Source organism: Siniperca chuatsi, linkage group LG20 (assembly GCF_020085105.1).
Source record: "Siniperca chuatsi isolate FFG_IHB_CAS linkage group LG20, ASM2008510v1, whole genome shotgun sequence".
Taxonomy (NCBI): domain Eukaryota; kingdom Metazoa; phylum Chordata; class Actinopteri; order Centrarchiformes; family Sinipercidae; genus Siniperca; species Siniperca chuatsi.
The window spans coordinates 2533082-2553671 of record NC_058061.1 but is presented as its reverse complement, the minus strand read 5'-3'; the positions used below and the strand labels follow the sequence as shown (position 1 = coordinate 2553671).

The window sequence follows — 20590 nt, the reverse complement described above, 5'->3', positions numbered from 1 at the left end:
AGCTTAACCAAGCCTGTAACACATTTTGTATTGTGCTCTAATACCAGGGTGTGCAGTCAGTGCTACTCCCTCTTTCCTTATCTAACAACAGCAGCCTGCATAATGAAATTAATTTAATTCTACAGTCACGACAGTATGTTAGATGGTTGTAAGTGGGCAGGGAGGGGAGTGCGTCTGTGCAGTTACTCTTAGCAGTTTTTCTTCCTGCTCAAAAGGGTATGATAGACATTAGGAAGGATGATTCTTTCCAGTGAATAACTTCATTTCATTTCTTTCTTCCACCAAAGATAATTAAAAATTGAGACAAGTAACTTTAATAAATTAATGTCTGGCACAAAAGCAAGTGCAACTTATTTTCAATATAAAAAGTTAGTTTTATTACCTTTGGGGAGATCTTTGGTAAATGAGTAAAATCCTGTAATATATTATGTTGCTGAGATTGATTGTGTGGGTAATGTTGGCCAAGAGATTACATGAAGAGGAAGAACAACTTAAACCTCTGCTTTTGATATTAGACAGTAATATGCATAAATGTACATAGAGGTTTCTTGTTTTCCACATGAATTACATGACATAAGAAAAAATAGGTATGCTGTAAATTATGTAGAAAGTGGTTATATCGTTCACCATCCTTTTATAATGACAAATTAATTCATTGCTGTGCTTTCACTTCTTTGCTCTGGAAGTTATTGAGGGCAAAAAAAAATTATATCTATGAACCATGCAAAACTTTTGATGACATACAGCAGAAAAAAGTATTTCACTAACATAAAACGGCTGAAGTACTTGTTTGCTACCAAGCCGTAACCACCACAGATGGCCGCCAAAGCTGGGTTCTTAAACTGCACTTCTCTTAATGGCCACTGGATGATGGCTTCATGCAGACTCTGTGTATGGAAGTGAAAACTCGAGAAATAAAAAGTTGATACTTTTCTCAATAAGAAGTTAGACTTGATAGCTAATTTCACTTCTACTGTTTGTTTGAAAAAATGGAGAAAGTCTATTCCAATAATGAAAAACAAGTCATTACATAAGGTATGCACTGTTTAAGAAAATTCAAAAGCACAAGAAACAGACGAACCCTAAACTGGTGTTCTTTCTGTTTGTTCTCTGAAATCTGGCTCGATTTGTGGAATTCTGCTCAAATCAGACAGAACATCTTGTATAGGAAGCTTTCTTGAAACACATTTTCTGATATAGACAGAAGCACACACTGAAGGAGAGAAGCAAGCAGGCAGGACTAGACTATGAAAGTGAGAACAGGAGGACAATAGATGGACAGTCTGCGAGGCACACAGCTGTGAAAAACAGAAAGAGATCGAACAGCATACAAAAGATTTCAACAGTCTTGCCTGGCATCTCTTTTTATTGCGTGGATTCCTTTTTCACAGCTCAAGACAGCTGTTTCTTCTTCTCTCCTCCACTACTGCTCCACCATCCTCTCCTTTAACATGATGGATAGTGGTCCCTGCCGGTGCTGAATCACGATTCTCTCTACGGCTTCAGGACATTCAAAGTTATTTGTAGGCTAAAAATCACATTCAGAGAGTAGCGATAGCAGTTATGTGGTTGTTTATTCTTTTGTTTACTGTCTTTGTTCACTTTGTTTATTCGCTTTTTTCCTCCTTCCTAGTCACATAGTTTGTTTTTGTCCTTCTATTTAATGCTTCTCCACCAAGGAGGCTGTAAGCAAAGTTAGAGTCCTTCTGCTTTTGCACAAATCAGGCAATGAATTATTCCATTGCACTTACCCATTGGTTGGGTTCCAAATTCCATACATAAAAGTTTAAAACAAACAATAATTTATCAATCAAAACCTCCTCTGAGGAGTTGTTTCCCTCACTTTTAAGGGCTTGGGTGTGGGAAAGTATCAGCAAACTCATTCATAACCCATATATTACACCTTGTTTTAGGGTAAATTTAGGGAAGGATTGTGATCATTAGCTTGTGACAGATTACAGTTTACCAACTTGTTGTCCAAGTTATTATTATTCCCATTGGTGATGCAGATCTCAGGGGGAAAAACTATTTTTTCTGCAATTCACATTTGTCTAGTGTTGTGCTCGTTGAAAGCTGTTTTGTGGGTGGGATTAAGAATGGCAGTTATGGCCAATATAGCTGTAATAGTGAGTTTACGTAGTGAAAACTGCTTCAATTATTAATAAACTTACTGGCCTGAGTAAATTTCTTTCCGTTAAATACATAGATGCCTATGTTACTACATCACAGGGATCAGCAACTATCTAAACACTGGAAACTATTCCAAGTATTTATTCCACAGAAATGCCCAGGTCATGGGAAGGTCTTTATATATCTTTCATATTTCCCAGTAGGTTTGTCTTCTGTAGAAAAACTTCTGCACCTTTAAGGTCTTAGGAAGCTAACACTGGTTTTCATTAGGTGGATATTTTTTCCAAGTAGAAAATCACAAACCCTCCACTTTAAACAGCACATAATTTCACATCATTTGCGTTCCTCACTAGAAGTGCTGTAATGGTTCATTGATTTGTTTAATTCATTCTTTAATCATTCCTCATTGCATACCACTATTTCACTGCTGCATTTCCTACTGCGCACCCATTTTCAGACATATTCAGCAGTCCATATTTTACACATATTACTGGGTGCACTCTATTTTTCAAACACACAAATATTGACAATTTGTTTAATTTATAATAATAATAATAATAATAATAATAATTATTATTATTATTATTATTATTATTATTATTATTATTATTATTATTATTATTATTATTGTTATTATTATTAATATCATTTTCAAAAGTAATGGAGTTTTTTGTGGTGGGCGCCCTAGCACCAGGCAGGATAAGAAGCTGCAACATACAGAAATCTAAATGATTATGATTAGCTTTGTGTGACTTTATATTAACAAAATTATTTCCCTGCTTTAACAGATGACTGATGTTTTCCAATTTCTATAGGTTTGTGGGATGATAAAACTCTATAAGAGAAAACATTTGAAAGCTCTCAGCACAGCAGTGCATTTGAAATATCTGCATCTGACTCCATTGACTCCAAGACCTCTCTGCTGGATGTTGATGATTCTCTGAAGGCCAGTTTCCTGAGTGGACTGATTGAAGTTGGAGGATCTATCTGAATGATATGAAGAAATTCAAGAATCAGAGCAGAGAAGCTACCACCAACTTTAAACAGTTCTCAGTGACTGACCTTGAAACCATGAACACCCAACAGATAGATGTCATTGAGAAGGGCTTGGCAACACATGTAATCACAGGCATCCTTTATGGGGCAAATGCTTTCTTTGTGTTTGACAGTGAGAAGTTAGAAGCCAGCAGCATTAAGGACATCCAGGGCAGCATGGAAGCTGTGATAAAGAAGATCCCCTAATTTAATCTTGAGGGGAAAGTTGACATTAAGCTAGCTAATGAAGAAAAAGCCCTGACTGAGAAATTCTCCTGCAAATTCTTCGAGACTTTATTCGTAAAAGCAACCCTGCAGTGAAAACCTACAATAAACTTCCAAGGCAAATAGAAATGAGATGCAACAAATCTCTGGTTGACAGTGGTAGAGAATTTTCCACAGATTCAAGTAGAGTTAAGCAGTTTCCAAAAATGGTATCATTATGCAACTAAACTCCAACAGACCATGGCAAAGAAATTTTCACTCATCCGTGAAGGTAAAGAAGATGAGAGCTCAGTAGAAAAAGTCTTTGACGACAGAGACACCGTTCAGTCATGAGAAATTAAGAGAAAGTGGCTGGATCATAGAGAGAGAACGTCATCAGGTCCTGTGTAGAAATGATGGAGGGAACAAAGATCATCCCAAATCAGTCAGAGCTGGACAGAAAGGTTCTTGTTCCAGGTGTAGAGGATGTTATGTGCCCTATTTTCATCTCCCTGGAGAGTGCTGACATCTACCTTGATGTGATGGCTATCTGCTTGGATTCACTTAAGTTAGGATGTACCAATGAAGACCAGTGGTACTACTCAGATTACGTTTTAACCAAATCCTGATCACCCAGGTTTGACACAAGTCCTCAGGTGTTGTGTAGAGAGAGGTTAACTGGGCGCCATTCCTGGAGGTAGAGTAAAGTAATGGTTCTAATAAATCTGTTTACATACAGTAGGTGCTGCATACAAGTTAGATTATTGGTTTGTTAATAGTGATATGGGTTTACATTTAAAGTTTAAAGAGCAACCTAACACCCCATGTTTCTGGCTATTTTTTGGGGGGATGGGATGACAGTATCATTAACTTATGAAGTTATACGATTATTCTTCTGCTTTTTTGCCGAATTATGTTGTCTTTGTGTGGCCTGGTAGCAAATCAGTCCATGTGATTGGTTCCATGCTTACTTACAGGGAGAAGTCAGGCTGTTGTGGCTGATGGTACTAAATCAAGCAAAGAGGAAGTAAATACGCACCACAAAATGTTCAACTCAGGTCTCCACTTTATTAAATTCTTGACTCAAAGGGAGAACAAACCTATCCAACAGGTGTTACAGTAGATGCTGAACCAGAGCCAGACAGTGTCATGATGTCAAAATATTGATTAAAGAAATCTGACTTTTCCCAGCTCTTCTCAGAAAAATATGGACCAGCAGAGGTTTCCTGAGTGGTACATGATACTTGTTTAAGAAGAAAGAAAGAAACATCTTTGTGCTTCTGAAAGCATATAAGTACTTTTTATGTTACTTTCCCCTGATAAATGGAACCCCATGATAGTTACAAAATACAAAGAAGAACAATTGATAAATCGAACAAGGGACAACATCTCACACCATAATTACCATGATATATTAAACAATCAGCTTTGCTAAGGTCCATGAAATATAGCAAAAAGGTGTCTACAGCAGACTTAACACATACAGTATGTGGTGTAAAAATAAATATAAAGCAACGGAAGGTATATTAGATTAAATAAAGTATGTTTCTTGTCATTAATATTTAAATTTATGCTGATCCAAAATGTAATACATACTTTAAAAAGAAAAAGAAAATTAATTTTTCCAGTTACTTGAGTATAGATGCAAAAAAGCAAACACTAAATAATATTTTTCAGTATTACAAAAAGAGCTATATATATATATATATATATATATATATATAGATATATAGATATATATATATATATATATATACGCTGCCATGTCATTGGACACTTTGTTTTTGTTGTTTTGACAAAGTTTGTTTAAGCACGAACCTGGTTGAGAAGCAAACTGTGCACATAATCAACATCAGCAAAGTAGTAAGTAATATCAATATGGATCAATAACAGTGTCAATGTGCAGGATTGTTGTTCTAAGTATAATCATGCTGTACTTTGATGAGAAGAAATGTCAAAATGTTTAAGCAAGTTTTGTTGACATTTTGAACACTACCTAGAAAATACAGCGTGCTGTTAAAAGCCCAATCTTTATTTGACCATAGAAGTCACTGGTATATTCACTTACCCATATTGAAAGTTTGACCTATAAATAAATATTCTGAGTTAATTTCTAAATTTGACTGCTGAATCCTGTTCTTTTCATTTTGATGGTGGGATGGCCCTTTGATTTACATGTTGAGACTGTGCTTTCAATAATAATAATCATTTTAAAACATAGACACTAAAAATGGCACTGTTAAGTACTATTTGGACTTGCTTTTGACTTAATTAAAGCATAAATTGCAAAATATAGTCTTGTCGGAATAATTAGTAATACAAAATAAATTTCCTTTACTAATTTTGGCAATCGACTACATTATGTAATTAAGTATTCCCGAGTGTCTTTACCACCACCAAGGAGGTGAAGTTTTTGGTGCGTTTGATAGACATGACTTCTCAAATACCTTCAACAGATTTTAGTTAAATTTCGTGTACTGCTGGGTCATGGGCCGAGGAATACATTTTTTATGCTGATCTGGATCCTGGTGCAGATCAAAGAATACGTTTTTAATGATTTATAGTATGGATTGCCAAATAGGGTTTTTGTGTTTTTAAATTTTAGCTTTTTCTAAACTACTGCACTTCCTTGAATGGAAAGAAAAGCAGTTGTGTAGCCTTGGCGGAAGTATGCTCTCTGAGAGCTTTCTAGTATCAGTGACTGTGTTTCAAAGTAATCTGACCTGTCCGTGGTCAAAGTCAGACCCAAGACAAAAGGCTGGAAAAACAGGCTCATAGAATTTGGTTTTGAAGGTGTAAATGTGATGTAGTTCTTTAGAGGTGACCATGTAGTAGGACAGAGTGCCAGCACGCCAGTCGAGATACACTCCTAGTCGTTTAAAGCCAGGAGAGGACACAGTGACATCGGTTTTTGTTTCATTATGCCTGACACGGTATCCACTTCTGGGAACATGGTCTAAAGCCCAGGAGCTCCAACTCTGTCCAATGACACACCCAGGGACTTTCCCTTTCCTTCCAATTGATATATATGAGACACCTGCTAGAACGTATCCGATCCACTCCACCTCCCAGTAATGGCGCCCAGTCAGCCTCTCTTTGCACAACACCTGGCGAAGGGAGTTGAACCTCTCTGGGTGATCACAATATCGCTGCTGTTTTCCTGACTCCACCTTTTTGTTGTTACCAGAAAGAGTGAGCATGGAGTTTACTGTGTTTGGGTCAAAGGTGAGGTCGCAGGCATCTGATGGAAAGACCAAGACAGGATCTGTTACCAGTCATCCTCATCACCATTCAAACTACATTTTGTGATAGCATGTCTTCATATAATGATTGTTATATTCATACTTAGCCTCCTATTATTTATTATAAACAAAATCTAATCACTTTTCCCCAAGACTTTAATAAATTGATCTGTTGTACCTATGTTTACAAATCTGATAAGGGAAGTTGACTGTACTTGACAACATTTACAAGACAAAAATGATTAAAACACTTTGTCATGTGTCATGGTGACGCCTCGACAACATGGCAACTAGAAGGCAGTCCAAACAGGCAAGGCAATCTTAAAGAGCAAGGCAGGGAGGCAGGTGAGGCAAACAGCAGGTCTAAACATGGGCAACATATCACAAGCAGATTTTCAGGAGCAAGGACAGGGAACAGGAAAGGAGGAACAGGCTACAGGCTGGAAAGCCTGGAAAGCAATGGAGTAAGACAACACTGACAATCTGGCAAATACGAGTGGGAAAGTGGCCAGTCTATGTACTCTGAGGAATAGGGGACAGGTGTGCAGGCATGTTGCACAGGGTGGGAAAGTCTGAGGGCATCTGCTGGAGAGATGGGGAATAATAGGGTCTACAAAGAATAGGAACTAGGGGAAAGACGAAAGAGACACAGGGCAGGTGTCACCATGACATCTTTTGTGGTTTGCATGTTTCCAACAAACGCTTAAAGAGGAGGAAAGTACTTTAAGTATTATTCATTTTGCTTTAATGTGAACAAATGCAGAAAAATTACTTACACCAGAGTAAATCTCTTCTGTCTTTTAAACTCTCCACAGAGGGCATGCGAGGAAATGTAAAGTCATCAGTGACCAGGCTGCCCTCGTTGTAATAGTAGATGCTTGCTCCTTGGTATTTCTCATTTGCCAATGCTGCTACAAAGAAACGGACATTCCTGCTGTCCTTCATGTTGTTGGCGAGCTCACTAAAAGTTTGGGCTTTTGTTTCATTTTGATTACCACCCAGGGAGAAACACCACAAGTTGTCAGTAGATGCTGCGATATACTCGGTGCTTTCTGAATTCGGTGATTCCAAAGAGTCGGACAACACTCTAAGGTAGGGATCGCTGCGTCCCAGGGAGGTGAAAACAAAGCACACACCATGTGTTACATTTGCATTAAGAATCTCTCTATCCAACTCTGTTTGATTTGAGACACATTTTGTCTGTGTTTCCTCAATCATGCCCACACAGGCCTTTAAGGCACTGATTTCTCTCTCTATGGTATCCAGCCACATGTTCACATTTTCATTGCTGAATGGTGACTTGGCCCTGTCTGCAGTTATCTTCTCTAATGATCTTTCATCTTCTGTACCTCCCCGAATCAGTGGAAGTTTCTCCGCAATTTTCTGTTTCACAGTATGAGTGTAATCCTGTAATATCTGTTGTAAATTGCTAACCCTATCATAAATCAATGGAAATTGTTTCACAGTTTTGTCATTCATGACATCATTGCATCTCCTCTTCAGTTGACATAAGTCTTTTAGGGTACTGTGAATCTTTCTCACTCTACCAACAGTGATCTCACGGACCAGCTGCTCAGCTTTAGAAAAAAATTTATTCAAGGGAACCAGCCAGACCTTCATTGGAACCGCATCCACTCCCTCTTCTCCAAGAAGTTCTGGAAGTTTCTGGTAGGTCTTCACTGCATCTTCAAAGGTTGTAGGGAGGCTGTCAAGAAGGAAGTCTCCATGAAACTTGCAGGAGAGATTTCTCGTCAGAGATTTTTCTTCATCAGTCAGTTTGACAGAACCTGACCCCTCAATACTAATAGTAGGAATCTTCCTTATCACGGCTTCCATTTTGCCCTTGATGTCCTGAAGGTTGCTCTCCTCTAACTTGTCACTGTCAAATACAAAGAAAGCATTTGCCCCATAAAGGATGCCTGTGACTACATGTGTTGCCAATCCTTTGTCAGTAATGGCTGTTTGTTGCACATTCACGGTTCCAGGAGGAGCTGTGAATTGTTTATAAGTGGTGGTAGCTTTGTACTTGAGTGTAACTCTGCTCTGATTCTGGTATTTCTTCGTATCATTTAGATACTTGGCAGATCCCCCAACTTCAACCAGTCCACCCAGGAAACTGACTCCCAGTGAAGCTTCAATATCCATCATAGAAGACTTGGATTCAATGGAATCAGAGGCAGCAATCTGGAATTCACTGCTGCGTTGAGTGTTACTTGATGCATACTGTTTTAGAGTTTCATCACCAAACAATGAGAAACCTACAGAAAAGAAAAAAGGCATCTGGTAAAGCAGGAAAGGTTGTTACTGGGTGTTCAGACCAAAAACAGCACTGCGTAAAAAAACCCCACAAGGCCTGCATTGGTGGGGCCATGTTTTTCCAGGTACCAGGTGAAATACAATCCTGTAATGCCTGTTTTAGTGATAGATCTGTGACAGCAAAATAAATCACAGTGGTTTAGGAAACTATTAGACAGGATTTTGCAACTTTGGAAAGTTATCACAGCAAAAATTTATTCTCAATGTTGATGTTTGCAAGGTAAGCAGTAGAATTCATCAGAAGTGTGCACTTGCATGTATTTGACTGGCCTACGTAATTCATTGCCGACATATTGTGTTGGGGCAAGTTTTTGAGTTTTTTCTGGATAACTGCGCTGGACCCTGCGCATCAGCACCAGCTGTACCATTGCAGTGGTCGCATTAGAATGAATGAGAGTGCTGTTTTTTTCACGCAGTGCTAATTTTGGCCTGAACATATCCTTAATCTGTTTCAAAAGTATCAGATACAGCTAATCTGTGAGACTGACAAGATTTTTGATATGATGGATGCTGACATCACACATTGTGGCTGCAGCAAAACATTTTTTAAACTCCCCTCAGTCTTGATACCTAATTAAATCACATTGTCTTACTGTGCCTCATTTCACCAAAAATGGAAAAAATTATTTAATCCCTCACTGAAGAAAACACTTTGCACAACCATTATAATAATAATAAAAATAATAATAATACATTTTGTTTGGAACATTATTCAGGGTACTGACTATATAGTCAGAAGAGTAAAAAACATACAACAGAAAGTATAAAGGATTTTAAGAAATTGATCAAGAAATGCTCAATGTGTGGTGATGTGTTAGAGTTTAAACTTTCAATTTTAAATATTAAAAAGTGGTGGGGCTTTAAAGATTTCACACAAAGTTTCACTTTTCTGGAAATTTTTCAAAACGTACACATCAGATACTTGAACTCCTAAACCAGCTGCATGGATTGATGTATTATTTACGTAGCTGATGGTGCTAAAAGTGGGTGCCAAAAAAGTGTGAAGAGTGAACAGGATGTGTGCACATATTAATCCTGTTAATAAAGCAACACAAGTGGATGTACCTTCATTAGTAATTCAGTCAAACACTTGACAAAGATTTAGCATGTACTCCTGTATGAATATGAATGGATGTTACTAGTCAGCTGGTTGCCAAGCAGCTAATAAGCCACTGTGAAGCATGAAAGAAGCAGCTGATGGTAATCAGCTAATGCAAGTGCAATTTCAGTGCTCCGCCTGATCTAATATAATGCTTGATTTATTTCATTCTGAAGTAGTCTACTTCAAATTTTACCTGGGATCAGTTTCTCTCGGCGAGCGTCATACATCATTCCTAGGGTGAAAGGTCGACCCAGACCAGCCATTACCATGATATCTGAAGACATGTCTGCAACCTGAAACCACACAGCTTTTAAAATTTGATCGAACCGTGTGCTGCAAGTTGATCAAAGTGACAACAAAGTGCCTAAAATTTAAAGAGCATAATCTAAGTTTTAGCTGTGTAATACTTAGACTGGAGTTCAGTAAAAACTGCAGTGTCTATCTCTCACCTGGTGAAGTTGTGTCGATCAGCTGAGTTGTGTGCGAGTCCTCTTGACTTCCAACTTGAGCTTCAAGTCTGAATTTGTGCGATGTTGCGAGATAATTTATATCCTGTCAGATAATCCATCCTTGTGACTCCTCCCCCGACACGCCTCCTGCACACCTGCAATATTTCTGCTCGACTCTGTCTCACGGATCATGTGTGCGTGCAAGTTTCAAGGAGTGCATCTCTCTCACAGCTTTTTTTCATATTGCTAATTTTGCATCGCCTGACAGAGTTAAGTGTGAGAGACATTGCTGAATTGTGCATGCAAAGCTTTTGCATGTCTGCTCTCGCCAGTAATGAGTTCAGTCATATTCATACATTTTAATAATTACCTTTTTCATTTTGCATCAAGTTGTAGTCAGAAGCAGGTGTATAAGATATTGCTGGATTTCAAGTATAAGAGAGTAAAATTCCTGTTACCAAGTTAGCTGCCACTACTCACTGCTGAAATTGTACAGTATTACTGTATGCTCAACTAGAATCAGCTCCTGTACATGCCCTGCCCTCAACACTTCCTGTATATGCCGAACTGCTGCCCGTAGGCCAAAGAATACTAAGGAGACCACTTGGGGGTTTCGGGGCTTGCTTGATTTGTCCATGTGTCAGAGTCAGAGAGACTCAGTGCATGAGTCTGTGGATACTATTACTGGCTGTCTGCAGGGTTTGGTGAGACTCACTGCTGCAGTTTGGTTGAATGTTAGACTAGTCATTGTTAGTGTTCATATTAATTATTGCTTTGTATTTTATGTAAAAACTTTGTCTTCATTCATTTATTATTTCTTTTACTGTCATGATACAAGATGCCATGATACAACAAGTGCAGATTTGATTATTTACAGTAAAAATAATAAGTAAAGTAAAACTTTTTAAAACTCATCAGCTAAATGTAGCCTACAGCTACATATTTTGGTAATTTATCATAAATTCCCTGATTTTTGCTCAGTACCCAGACAACCTGTTAGCGCATCCTGCACTCTTGCGGGTTTAAAGGTGAGCAACAAACAACTCATATTTCCCGGCCCTACTGTGTGCTAGTCTACTGGTAAAGAGTGAATTTAGGCGATCCTTGTCAAATTGTAAAGACAGGAAATATCCTGTGACTGTTGTTTTTATGAGATATTTGAACACCGGTCATAACCAGTCAATGGTAAATCCATCACTAAAAGTTGACGGAAAAATTCAAATCCACTGCAGGCTGCTGAATTGGGATGCAGCTTTTTTACAGGCAAGTAACAGGCATACCTGATAGCAAATCAATGATACAGAACAAATTACTTCTTATTGGCAAACAAAAACATCTAATTCAATGTCTTTACTATGCATACATATTGTTCCAGTTGTATAACTTAGGCAACATTCAGTAATTTAAGGATGTTCATGATTGAGTGAAAAATGAACAGATACAGATATACTTGAGAATTAGTCTGAAGATCATCAGTGTCACACCATTATAAAACAAAAGTATGCTTTCCCACGCTAACTCCCCCTGAAACACACACACATACACGCACACACACGCCTCAGAGTTATCAAATTTAAAAACAATCTAGCATTTGTTTTGTCACACCTTAGTAAAATCAATTAATTTTATGTCTTCTTCCAAAGTCTTCTTACCAAGCAAGGACACCTTGCTATGACACCTGTTAATTATTAAGTTGACAGATAAGACTGACAAATCTGAAGTTTGTGATACGTAAACCCTTTGGTTCGTGTGCTCAATGTGTTTCTTCTCTGTGGCTCATGTGTGTTTAAGCCGCTTCCTCCCTGTCTCAAACTTAGTCTTGATTTAATGAAACTGTATATAGACATCATAGACTGACTTCTTTTCACTTGGAGTTACTATTAAAGGTCCAGTATGTAGGATTTAGAGGCATCTAGCGGTGAAATTGCAGTTTACAACCATTTGTATACCGCTCGCCTCACCCTCTCCTTCCAAGCGTGTAGGAGAAACTATGGTAGCCACGAAACTTGTGAAAAATGCAAAAGGTCCAATCTAAAGCCAGTGTTTGGTTTATCCGTTCTGGGCTACTGTAGAAACCTGCTGGTGCAATATGGCGGCCTCCGTGGAAGGGGACCCGCTCCCTCTGTAGATAAAAATGGCTTATTCTAAGGAAATGAAAACACAACAATTCTTATTTTCAGGCGATTATACACTAATGAAAACATACTTAAATAAATATTATATTTCATTTCTGCCAATAGATCCTCCTAAATGTTACAGACTAGACCTTTAAAAAGACATTAAACAATTAAGATGTTAATGTAACTCATTTTCTTGATTTTCTGCAAAGCACTTTACTTGAATGATTGACTGATTGATTGATTGATTGATTGAAATGATTAAGTTATTGTCTGAGGATACAGCTGTGAATTAAAGCAAAGACACATCCATGTGCGCACAGTGCAGCTACAGCCCATGTGTATTTTGTGATGAATAAACAAGGGCCGCACAGTGTACCAGTCAAATTCACAGAATTAAACAGAAGCGAAAATGTTCTGTATGTTCAGCATTACACCATAAAGACAAAGGTTTTATTCATAGGTTATTGAATAATACATAAGTAATGGAGGTTATATTTTATTAAAATGTATTCAATAATTGCCTGTTAGGTTTAAATAACCGAGGGGGTATGAATATGGTTAAGCTCATTATTGGCCAGACATGCAAAATCTTTGCATGGTAAATTGTTGAAAAAACACATAACTCTATCAGGCAATGAAAAATTACCAAAATGGTAAACAGCTTTGAGAGAAACTTTCAGCTGCTGTTGAATTTGCACGCAAGCGTGATCTGTCAAAGTCAACAGGTTCCAGGTGTGCAGGAGGGATGTCAGGGGGAGGGGTCAGTAGGTTATCTGACAGGATATAAGCAACCACGCAACATCACAGACCATCAGACTGGACGCTCCAGTTAGAAGTCAAAAAGACTCGTACATAATTCAGCTGATCTGCACAACAGGTGAGGACAAACTAGGTGGACAGAGATACTTGGACTTTTACTGAACCCTGGTCTATGTAAAACTGTGACATTACTGTCTTTATAACCAGGAAACGTTTCTGATACTTGTCTCCACTTTCTCTTTGACCCATGTTGTTGATTTGTCCCAACAGGTTGGAGTCATGTCTTCAGACATCTTGGTGTTGGCTGCTCTGGGTAGACCTTTCACCTTAGGGGGCGCTCTATGATGCTCGGCAAGATAAACTGATCCCAGGTAAACTTGAAGATCATTTTAAGAAGCTGGGAAATTGCTTTAATTCAGTAACCAAAATACAGATTTGAATTCATAAGAACATCATTTACACTCTGATGCAGTTTGCTACAGTTAGCAGCTGATTAGCTACATATGATCACTTGTAAAGTATACATTAAAAACTAAACAAGCATTGATCAAAACTCATTTGGAAGAGAAAATGAAGGCGAACAGTAAAATTATCACTGAAACTGTAAACATCCATCACAGTTAACTGACCAACTTCCTGTTTTAGTGTGACCTACCACACTCATCGTAGTTGGGCACATTCAGTTTTGCTGTGAAATAAAGGGTAACTGCAAACAGTTTAGTTGTTAATTCCAAGTAAAGTGGTTAAAATAATCGAACTGATTGTGCAGCGTCAGATTTTGTTGTAGTAATGTCACTGTGTTACCAGATCTCAGCAATTATGATGGTGAGTGCAATGTTATTCTTAGTCTAGCTTTTTATTTAACTCTATTTTTTTTATTATTATTATTATTATTATTATTATTATTATTATTATTATTATTATTATAGTTTATGAATCTATTTTATTGTATTTCATTGTCATCATTCTTATTTTTTGTTTTATCTTTTTAATGTAGTTTTTATTTCACTCGATTTTACTATCACTGTTATTATAGCTTTTAAATCTATTTTATTACATTTTTATCAGTTTTTTTATCTCGCATGCATTCTTTCCTATTATCTACTCAGTCATCTGTGAAGCACTTTGAACTGCACTAACCTGTATGAAAGGTGCTATACAAAAAAGTTTGACTGAAGTTTGATTGAAAACTATGGGGAAAAAATTATTTGTAATCCTTCAGAAGGAGTGCAAAAATTGACATTACAAATTATACTGTATACAAACTATGAAGAGGGAAAGAGGCTCGCACCTCCAAATTTCCTGTTAAACATCGTTTTGCCTTTTGTTTAAAGCTATGGTAGTGAAATATCTTTGGACTTGAAATGGTAACTTATTCAAATTACTGATACCACAAAACCTCAAGAAATAACTACCTGTTGGTGTTAAGTCCAGTTAAGTCAGTGATGTTCTCTCTTGTCTGGCAGGCATGCGTTGCCCCAACCCTTTGAATGTGACCTTTGAGGTGCCTCAGGCCAGTAATACCATTGTTATAGGTAATAACAACGGCCTAAACAGTGGATTCTGTGACAGCATATTGTGACTTCACAGTGATATTGGAGGATGTTATGCATCTTGAACACAGTTTTCTTTAATGTCCTCTCTTAAGAACATGCCAACAGGCCTTTACACAGGGGGGCAGGTTGTTTGGTGCGGTTAATTCGCACGTCAATATATTTTTTCGAACTGTTGCTTTTGTCATGAGTACTTTCACACAGAATGTGAATATTACACAGCGAAAAAGTGGCCTCATTTTTTTTGGAATGGGGGCGGACCTGTTTGATTTAGTTTTTGTCCAAAGAAGCGCAGACAGTTTTTTAACTGTTAATGATATAGAGATCTGTTAATGATCTGCTGCAGCAGCGCAGTGAAAGCCTGATCCCAGTGAGGGAGAGCGAGAGAGAGACTCCACCTGGATGTCTATGATGTTGTGACAGCTTGGGCAGAAGTGTGTGACAGAGGTGGTGCTGCTGACCATCCTGCCTTGAGTGTCTGTGTGGGCAGAGGTGTAGATCATTTTTGACAGACACGGTGTCTGCTGGAACAGCTCCAATCCCAAGTGAGTTTTAGTACGAAATGGCACGAACAAGTGTTGCAACTGTCGCAAATTCGGATCGCTGCCGGTATGAATAGTTTTGATGCGAAATATTCGCAGGCGAGTACTGCGCATTTTTGTTCTGTTTATTCATCACGCCCCCAGTGTATAAAGGCCTTTAGTCACCAAAGGTCTTTTTAAGTGGCATTTTCAAAAGCAACAAAGAATGTATCAAAAGAAAGTTGAGCAGTTTCTGAGTGACATCATACTTGCCCGACCAATACCCACTGAGGGCAGTGAAGCATTGCCTTGCCTGCTTCAACAGATGGCTGATTTTTGATTGGTTTGTTTTTTTACCTGTTCTAGGTTTCACATTGTGGAAAGATGAAGTTCTAAAAGAGAGCACAGTTGATTGTCCTCAGCCCAGCAGTGCATTTGAAATCATTGCATCTGATTCCATTGAGGACAAGTCTTCTCTGCTGGATGTTGAAGCTTCTTTGAAAGCCAGTTTCCTGGGTGGACTGATAGAAGTTGGAGGATCTGCCAAGTATCTGAATGATACGAAGAAATATCAGAATCAGAGTAGAGTGACACTTCAGTACAAAGCTACCACCAACTTCAAACAGTTGATGACTAATCTTGGAAGCAAACACGTAGAATATTCTGAATTATTTGAGAACATCCAGGCAACACATGTAGTGATAGGGATCCTTTATGGTGCGAATGCTTTCTTTGTCTTTGACAGTGACAAAGTAGATTCTAGCAATGTTCAGGAAATCCAGGGCAGCATGGAGGCTATGATAAAGAAGATTCCCTCGGTTGAAATTTCAGGGCGAGGTGCTGTCCAGCTAACCAGTGAAGAAAATGCCATAACCAACAACTTCTCCTGCAAATTCCATGGGGACATTTTTCTTACAAGTAACCCTACAACTTTTCAGGATGCAGTTCAAACTTACCAGCAACTTCCACAAATGATGGGAAAAGAGAATGCTGTTCCAATGACAGTATGGCTCGTACCGCTGACAAATTTTTATTCTAAAGCACCTCAACTGGTTGCTGATAGCAGCACTCCGATACTTAGGAAGGCTCAAAGGACTCTGGAAGCCATGAGGCAACTGGAAATGAGATGCAACGATTCTCTGGAAGACAAAACAGTCAATCTGTTTCCACAGATTAAAAAGAAGCTGAGCAATTTCCAAACCATGTGCAATGATTACATGTTAAACCTCCGACAGACTATTGCAAAGAAACTTCTGTCCTTCCGGAGTGGAGAAGAAGATGAGCGTTCATTGCTGAAAGTTTTTGAAGACAACCTCAGATCACCATTCAACATCAACAGCCTAAACATGTGGATGGAATGTGAAGAAAGAGAGATCAATGTCATTAGGTCCTGCATGGATATTATAGAGGGCGCAAAGCCCAAAATTGTTTCTAGTAAGAATGAGATGATCATGGCGCTTCTTGATTCGAAAGTACAGCATGCTGTGTGCTTTGTATTCACCTATGTGGTAGACTATGACCCTTACCTGAAGGGGTTAAATGAGTTCTTGAATTCACCTAAAAGAATTGCAAATCCTAAGAAACTCAGACCATCAGCAAAAGACTACTGGTATGCCTCAGACGACATACCAGAGATGATGAGAGAAAAGGCCCACCTTTTCTGCCAACTTGCCAAAGACATGGACAACCGCACTGTCCGTTTCCTTGTAGCAGCTATAGAAAATGTGAAGCAAGAAGGAGCAGGCATCCACTATTACAGGGAGAGCATCCTGATCATTGATGAATTTACACGTCCTTTCATGCCTTCTGTGGAGACCATACAAGACAGAAGAGAGTTACTCTGGTGTAAGTCATTAGTGTGCAAACACTTTATTGTTTGAAACTTTATTCAAACTTCAAAATGTGCAGTTTCTTTTTGGTGTGGGTCGTATTGTTTCAATAACACCTTTAATTGAATCTTTTATTTAATTTCTTTTTATTAAATTTAACAATAATTGTTTTAAAGGGTTCTTCTTGTTTCATCATTCCTGAGGTCAATGGGTCACAAGTCTTTAAATCAGCTTGGGCTTTCAGCACTTCAACTGATACTTCAATTCCTTTCAGTACTGACACTACCTTCTCTCAGTTTTTACCCTTGAACTGACACTAACCTATCTGTACTTACACATTAAGTAACACTTCCACTCCATTCAGTGCTTGAACTTCAACTGGCTCTTCAACTCCTCTTGGCATTTTCACTTCACCTGACAATTAGGCTTCACTTAAACACATTCTTGAACTTCATGCAATGCTTACACTTAAACTGAAATGTCAAATCCTTCCACTTTAAATGCCACTTCAATTTCTTTTTGTGCTTCATCTTTATTTTAGTTTCATGCATGTTTATTTAGAAACATGCTGACAAACCACAGTAAGTATTTTATCCTTTTTATCTTTTACTGTAGTTAATCTTTCAAATAGTCATCTTCCCATGAGAGTTTTCTTTGGATAAGCAGAGCCACGGCGCTGCTATATGTTAAAATATCATGTATTTTATACATCTATATTAAACTATATATTATAAATGTGAAAGGAAAAAAGTGAAGTAAATGCCTTTTAAATAATGGGTGACTAGATACACTATGAATCTAATAATCATTCATTGAGGACATGTCTTTGTAAATTGGATGGTGATGAGGATGACAGATTATGTCTTGTTCTCTCCATCAGATGACTGTGAGCTCACCCTGGACCCAGACACAGCACATCCGGTCCTGACTCTTTCTGAGGGCAACAAAATGGCAGAGTCTGGAAAACAGCAGTCATATCCAGATCATCCAGAGAGGTTCGAAGTGTGTCAGCAGGTGCTGTGCAAAGAGGGGCTGAGTGGGCGCCATTACTGGGAGGTAGAGTGGTCTGGTGTTGTTTTAGCAGGTGTCACATATAGAGGAATCAAGAGGAAAACAGCAATGTTCGAAGTTGTACTTGGACATAATGAAAGGTCCTGGAGTTTTGGTTATATACAACTTGCATACTGTCACTTTCACAACACTGCAAAGGCAACTTTAGACGTGTCCTCTCCTGGCTTTAAACGTCTAGGAGTGTATCTGGACTGGCCTGCCGGCACTCTGTCCTACTACATGGTCACCTCTAACAGAGTGAGTCACCTCCACACCTTCCGCACCAAATTCAATGAGGCCGTTTATCCGGGCTTCATGGTTGGGTTTCAAGAACCATGCCTCATTGGTCAGGTTAAATTACTTTAACATGTATTTGTATACTAAATACATACTATTTAGCAGTGCATGTAGTTGGGTCCTCCAACAGGGGTTCTAAGCTTAAGCATTTTACATTAAGTTGAGATCAATATGAAATGGTGCACTAGAATCTTGCAGAGGGAGCTTTTGCTTATTTTTGATTGTAGGACCTCTTCCATTTATGCAGACGCATTCTGTAGGGTGTGGTGATAGGTGTGTTTTTGAATATTTTGCCTACTCTTCCTTATCATTTTATATGACATGATACATTAATATATAAATTACAAATAAGATAATGATAGATATAGTCGCAAGGCTTAAAATGCTGATGGCAGAGAAATATTATAATTTACTGTGGAAACAGCGTTACATATTATGGAGATGTTACAAATAACAGAATTAAGTAAAGTGTGTTAAAGGAATAGTTCAACATTTGGAGAAATACTCTTATATGTTTTTTTGCAGAGAGTAAGATGAGAAGAATTATTATTGTAATTATACACTGTATTTTTTTCAGGCAGTGTGCAACAAGTGACAGAAAATGTCACTGATATTTATGAATTTATTCTCACCATGAAACAGTGGTGTAGATTCTAGTACAAATTATTGATAGCTTGAAAGCTTTGCATGATAGTGGTAGGACCAGTAGTTTGACGGTTCTTCACATGGCAGTAAAGCAACAAAGTCAGTAACTAACTCCGTCCTAAAATGTCTTTTTAATAATTGAGAAAAATCAAATGACCAATGTGGAATTATTATTGACGTTTCAGTTTTACCCCCTAAAAAAGTGGTTTAGATCATCTGGATGAAACTTGTGGTTTGTTTCCATTACATTTATTAGGGGACAGTGGGGTAAAATGAATTGTTAAGTGCTGACAGTAAGTATGAAATGAATGTTTTCCAGGAACTAAAAAATAAAGCCTTATGCTACAAAAATAAGAGCCAAATTGTAATAAACAGGAATTATTTGTGAAATGCCTACAGTGAGAAAGAATACAAATAGTAAAATAACACAAAAATAGTGAAATTATCTATATAAAATGCAGTAATAGCAAAATATTTTCATATTTGCTCATTTTGTGTGGTCTTTATTTGCATATTAATAAGGTAAACAGGCCTTTTTCTCATGATAATTTTAAGTTTATTTAAGTATGATATTGTGTTAAGTCAAGCATTTTTAATGGAATTATTATAAATAATTAACTTTATTAGCATATCTACTTGTGATTAACAAGCTTTTGAGACCTACACTGCACAGTGGTTAGTGGCACCTTACATCACCCAAGTGTCTCTTGTTTATTTAGGATTTGTTCTTATTACTTTGTAGATGTAGAAGTTTTTGTGTGTGTGTTTAAGTGATAGTGGGATTCCATCTATTTTTGGGAAGGTGGAAATTAGTTTTACTTTTTCAAAGAGTTAAGTGTCAGGTTCAAGACACCTAGAACCTTTGTCTTCTTAAACAAGTATCATGTACCACTCACGTTCAGTTAACTAACCTAAACCATTACCTATGGTCACCTTGATGTTCTGAAGAGAGAGTCACTGTTAAGACTATTTTGTTGGATGTTGAAGGTGTAAATTGGTGTTTATAAAGCAGAAACCCTCCTGGTTGGAAGATGGAAAACATCAATGTCAGATTTCTATTATCAATATCTTAACATAGTGATGTTGATGTCTAAATCTGTTTCAGCATCTACTGTAACACCTGTTAGATATGTTTGTTCTCTCATTGAGTAAAAACAATCAATAAATTGGAGACCTGAGTTGAACACTGTGTTTGGCCTTCTTCTTCCCACTGACAGGGTTAACATTTGTTATAGGGTGTTGGGATTTACAATGGTTAAAAGGGGGGGCACCCATGGGTACCTACACATGATCAGTTAACCACGGCTAACAGAATTATCAAAGATAATAATAATAATA

The 20590-nt window shown here is 37.8% G+C and overlaps 2 protein-coding genes across 3 annotated transcripts; one reads left to right on the top strand and one right to left on the bottom strand.

The window, feature by feature from the left end:
- Positions 1–5047: 5047 nt before the first annotated feature.
- LOC122868044 (neoverrucotoxin subunit alpha-like) lies at positions 5048–10536 on the bottom strand. 2 transcript variants are annotated; one of them, XM_044179588.1, is made up of 4 exons: positions 10479–10536; positions 10223–10322; positions 7388–8869; positions 5048–6610 (listed from the first exon to the last, which is right to left on the bottom strand). In XM_044179588.1, exons 2-4 carry the CDS (start codon positions 10311–10313, stop codon positions 6078–6080), a joined length of 2106 nt encoding a protein of 701 aa, XP_044035523.1. In that variant the 5' UTR covers positions 10314–10322; positions 10479–10536; the 3' UTR covers positions 5048–6077. The 2 variants fall into 2 exon arrangements, with proteins under 2 accessions (XP_044035523.1, XP_044035524.1); XM_044179589.1 differs by having other exon boundaries at positions 6568–6610; positions 8226–8869.
- A 3100-nt stretch (positions 10537–13636) lies between these two features.
- Positions 13637–18680, top strand: LOC122868045 (stonustoxin subunit beta-like). The gene is given in 4 exon segments (XM_044179590.1): positions 13637–13687; positions 13689–13728; positions 15798–17276; positions 18141–18680. Coding segments are annotated over 4 exon segments (2106 nt in total). The 3' UTR covers positions 18677–18680.
- Positions 18681–20590: the final 1910 nt, after the last annotated feature.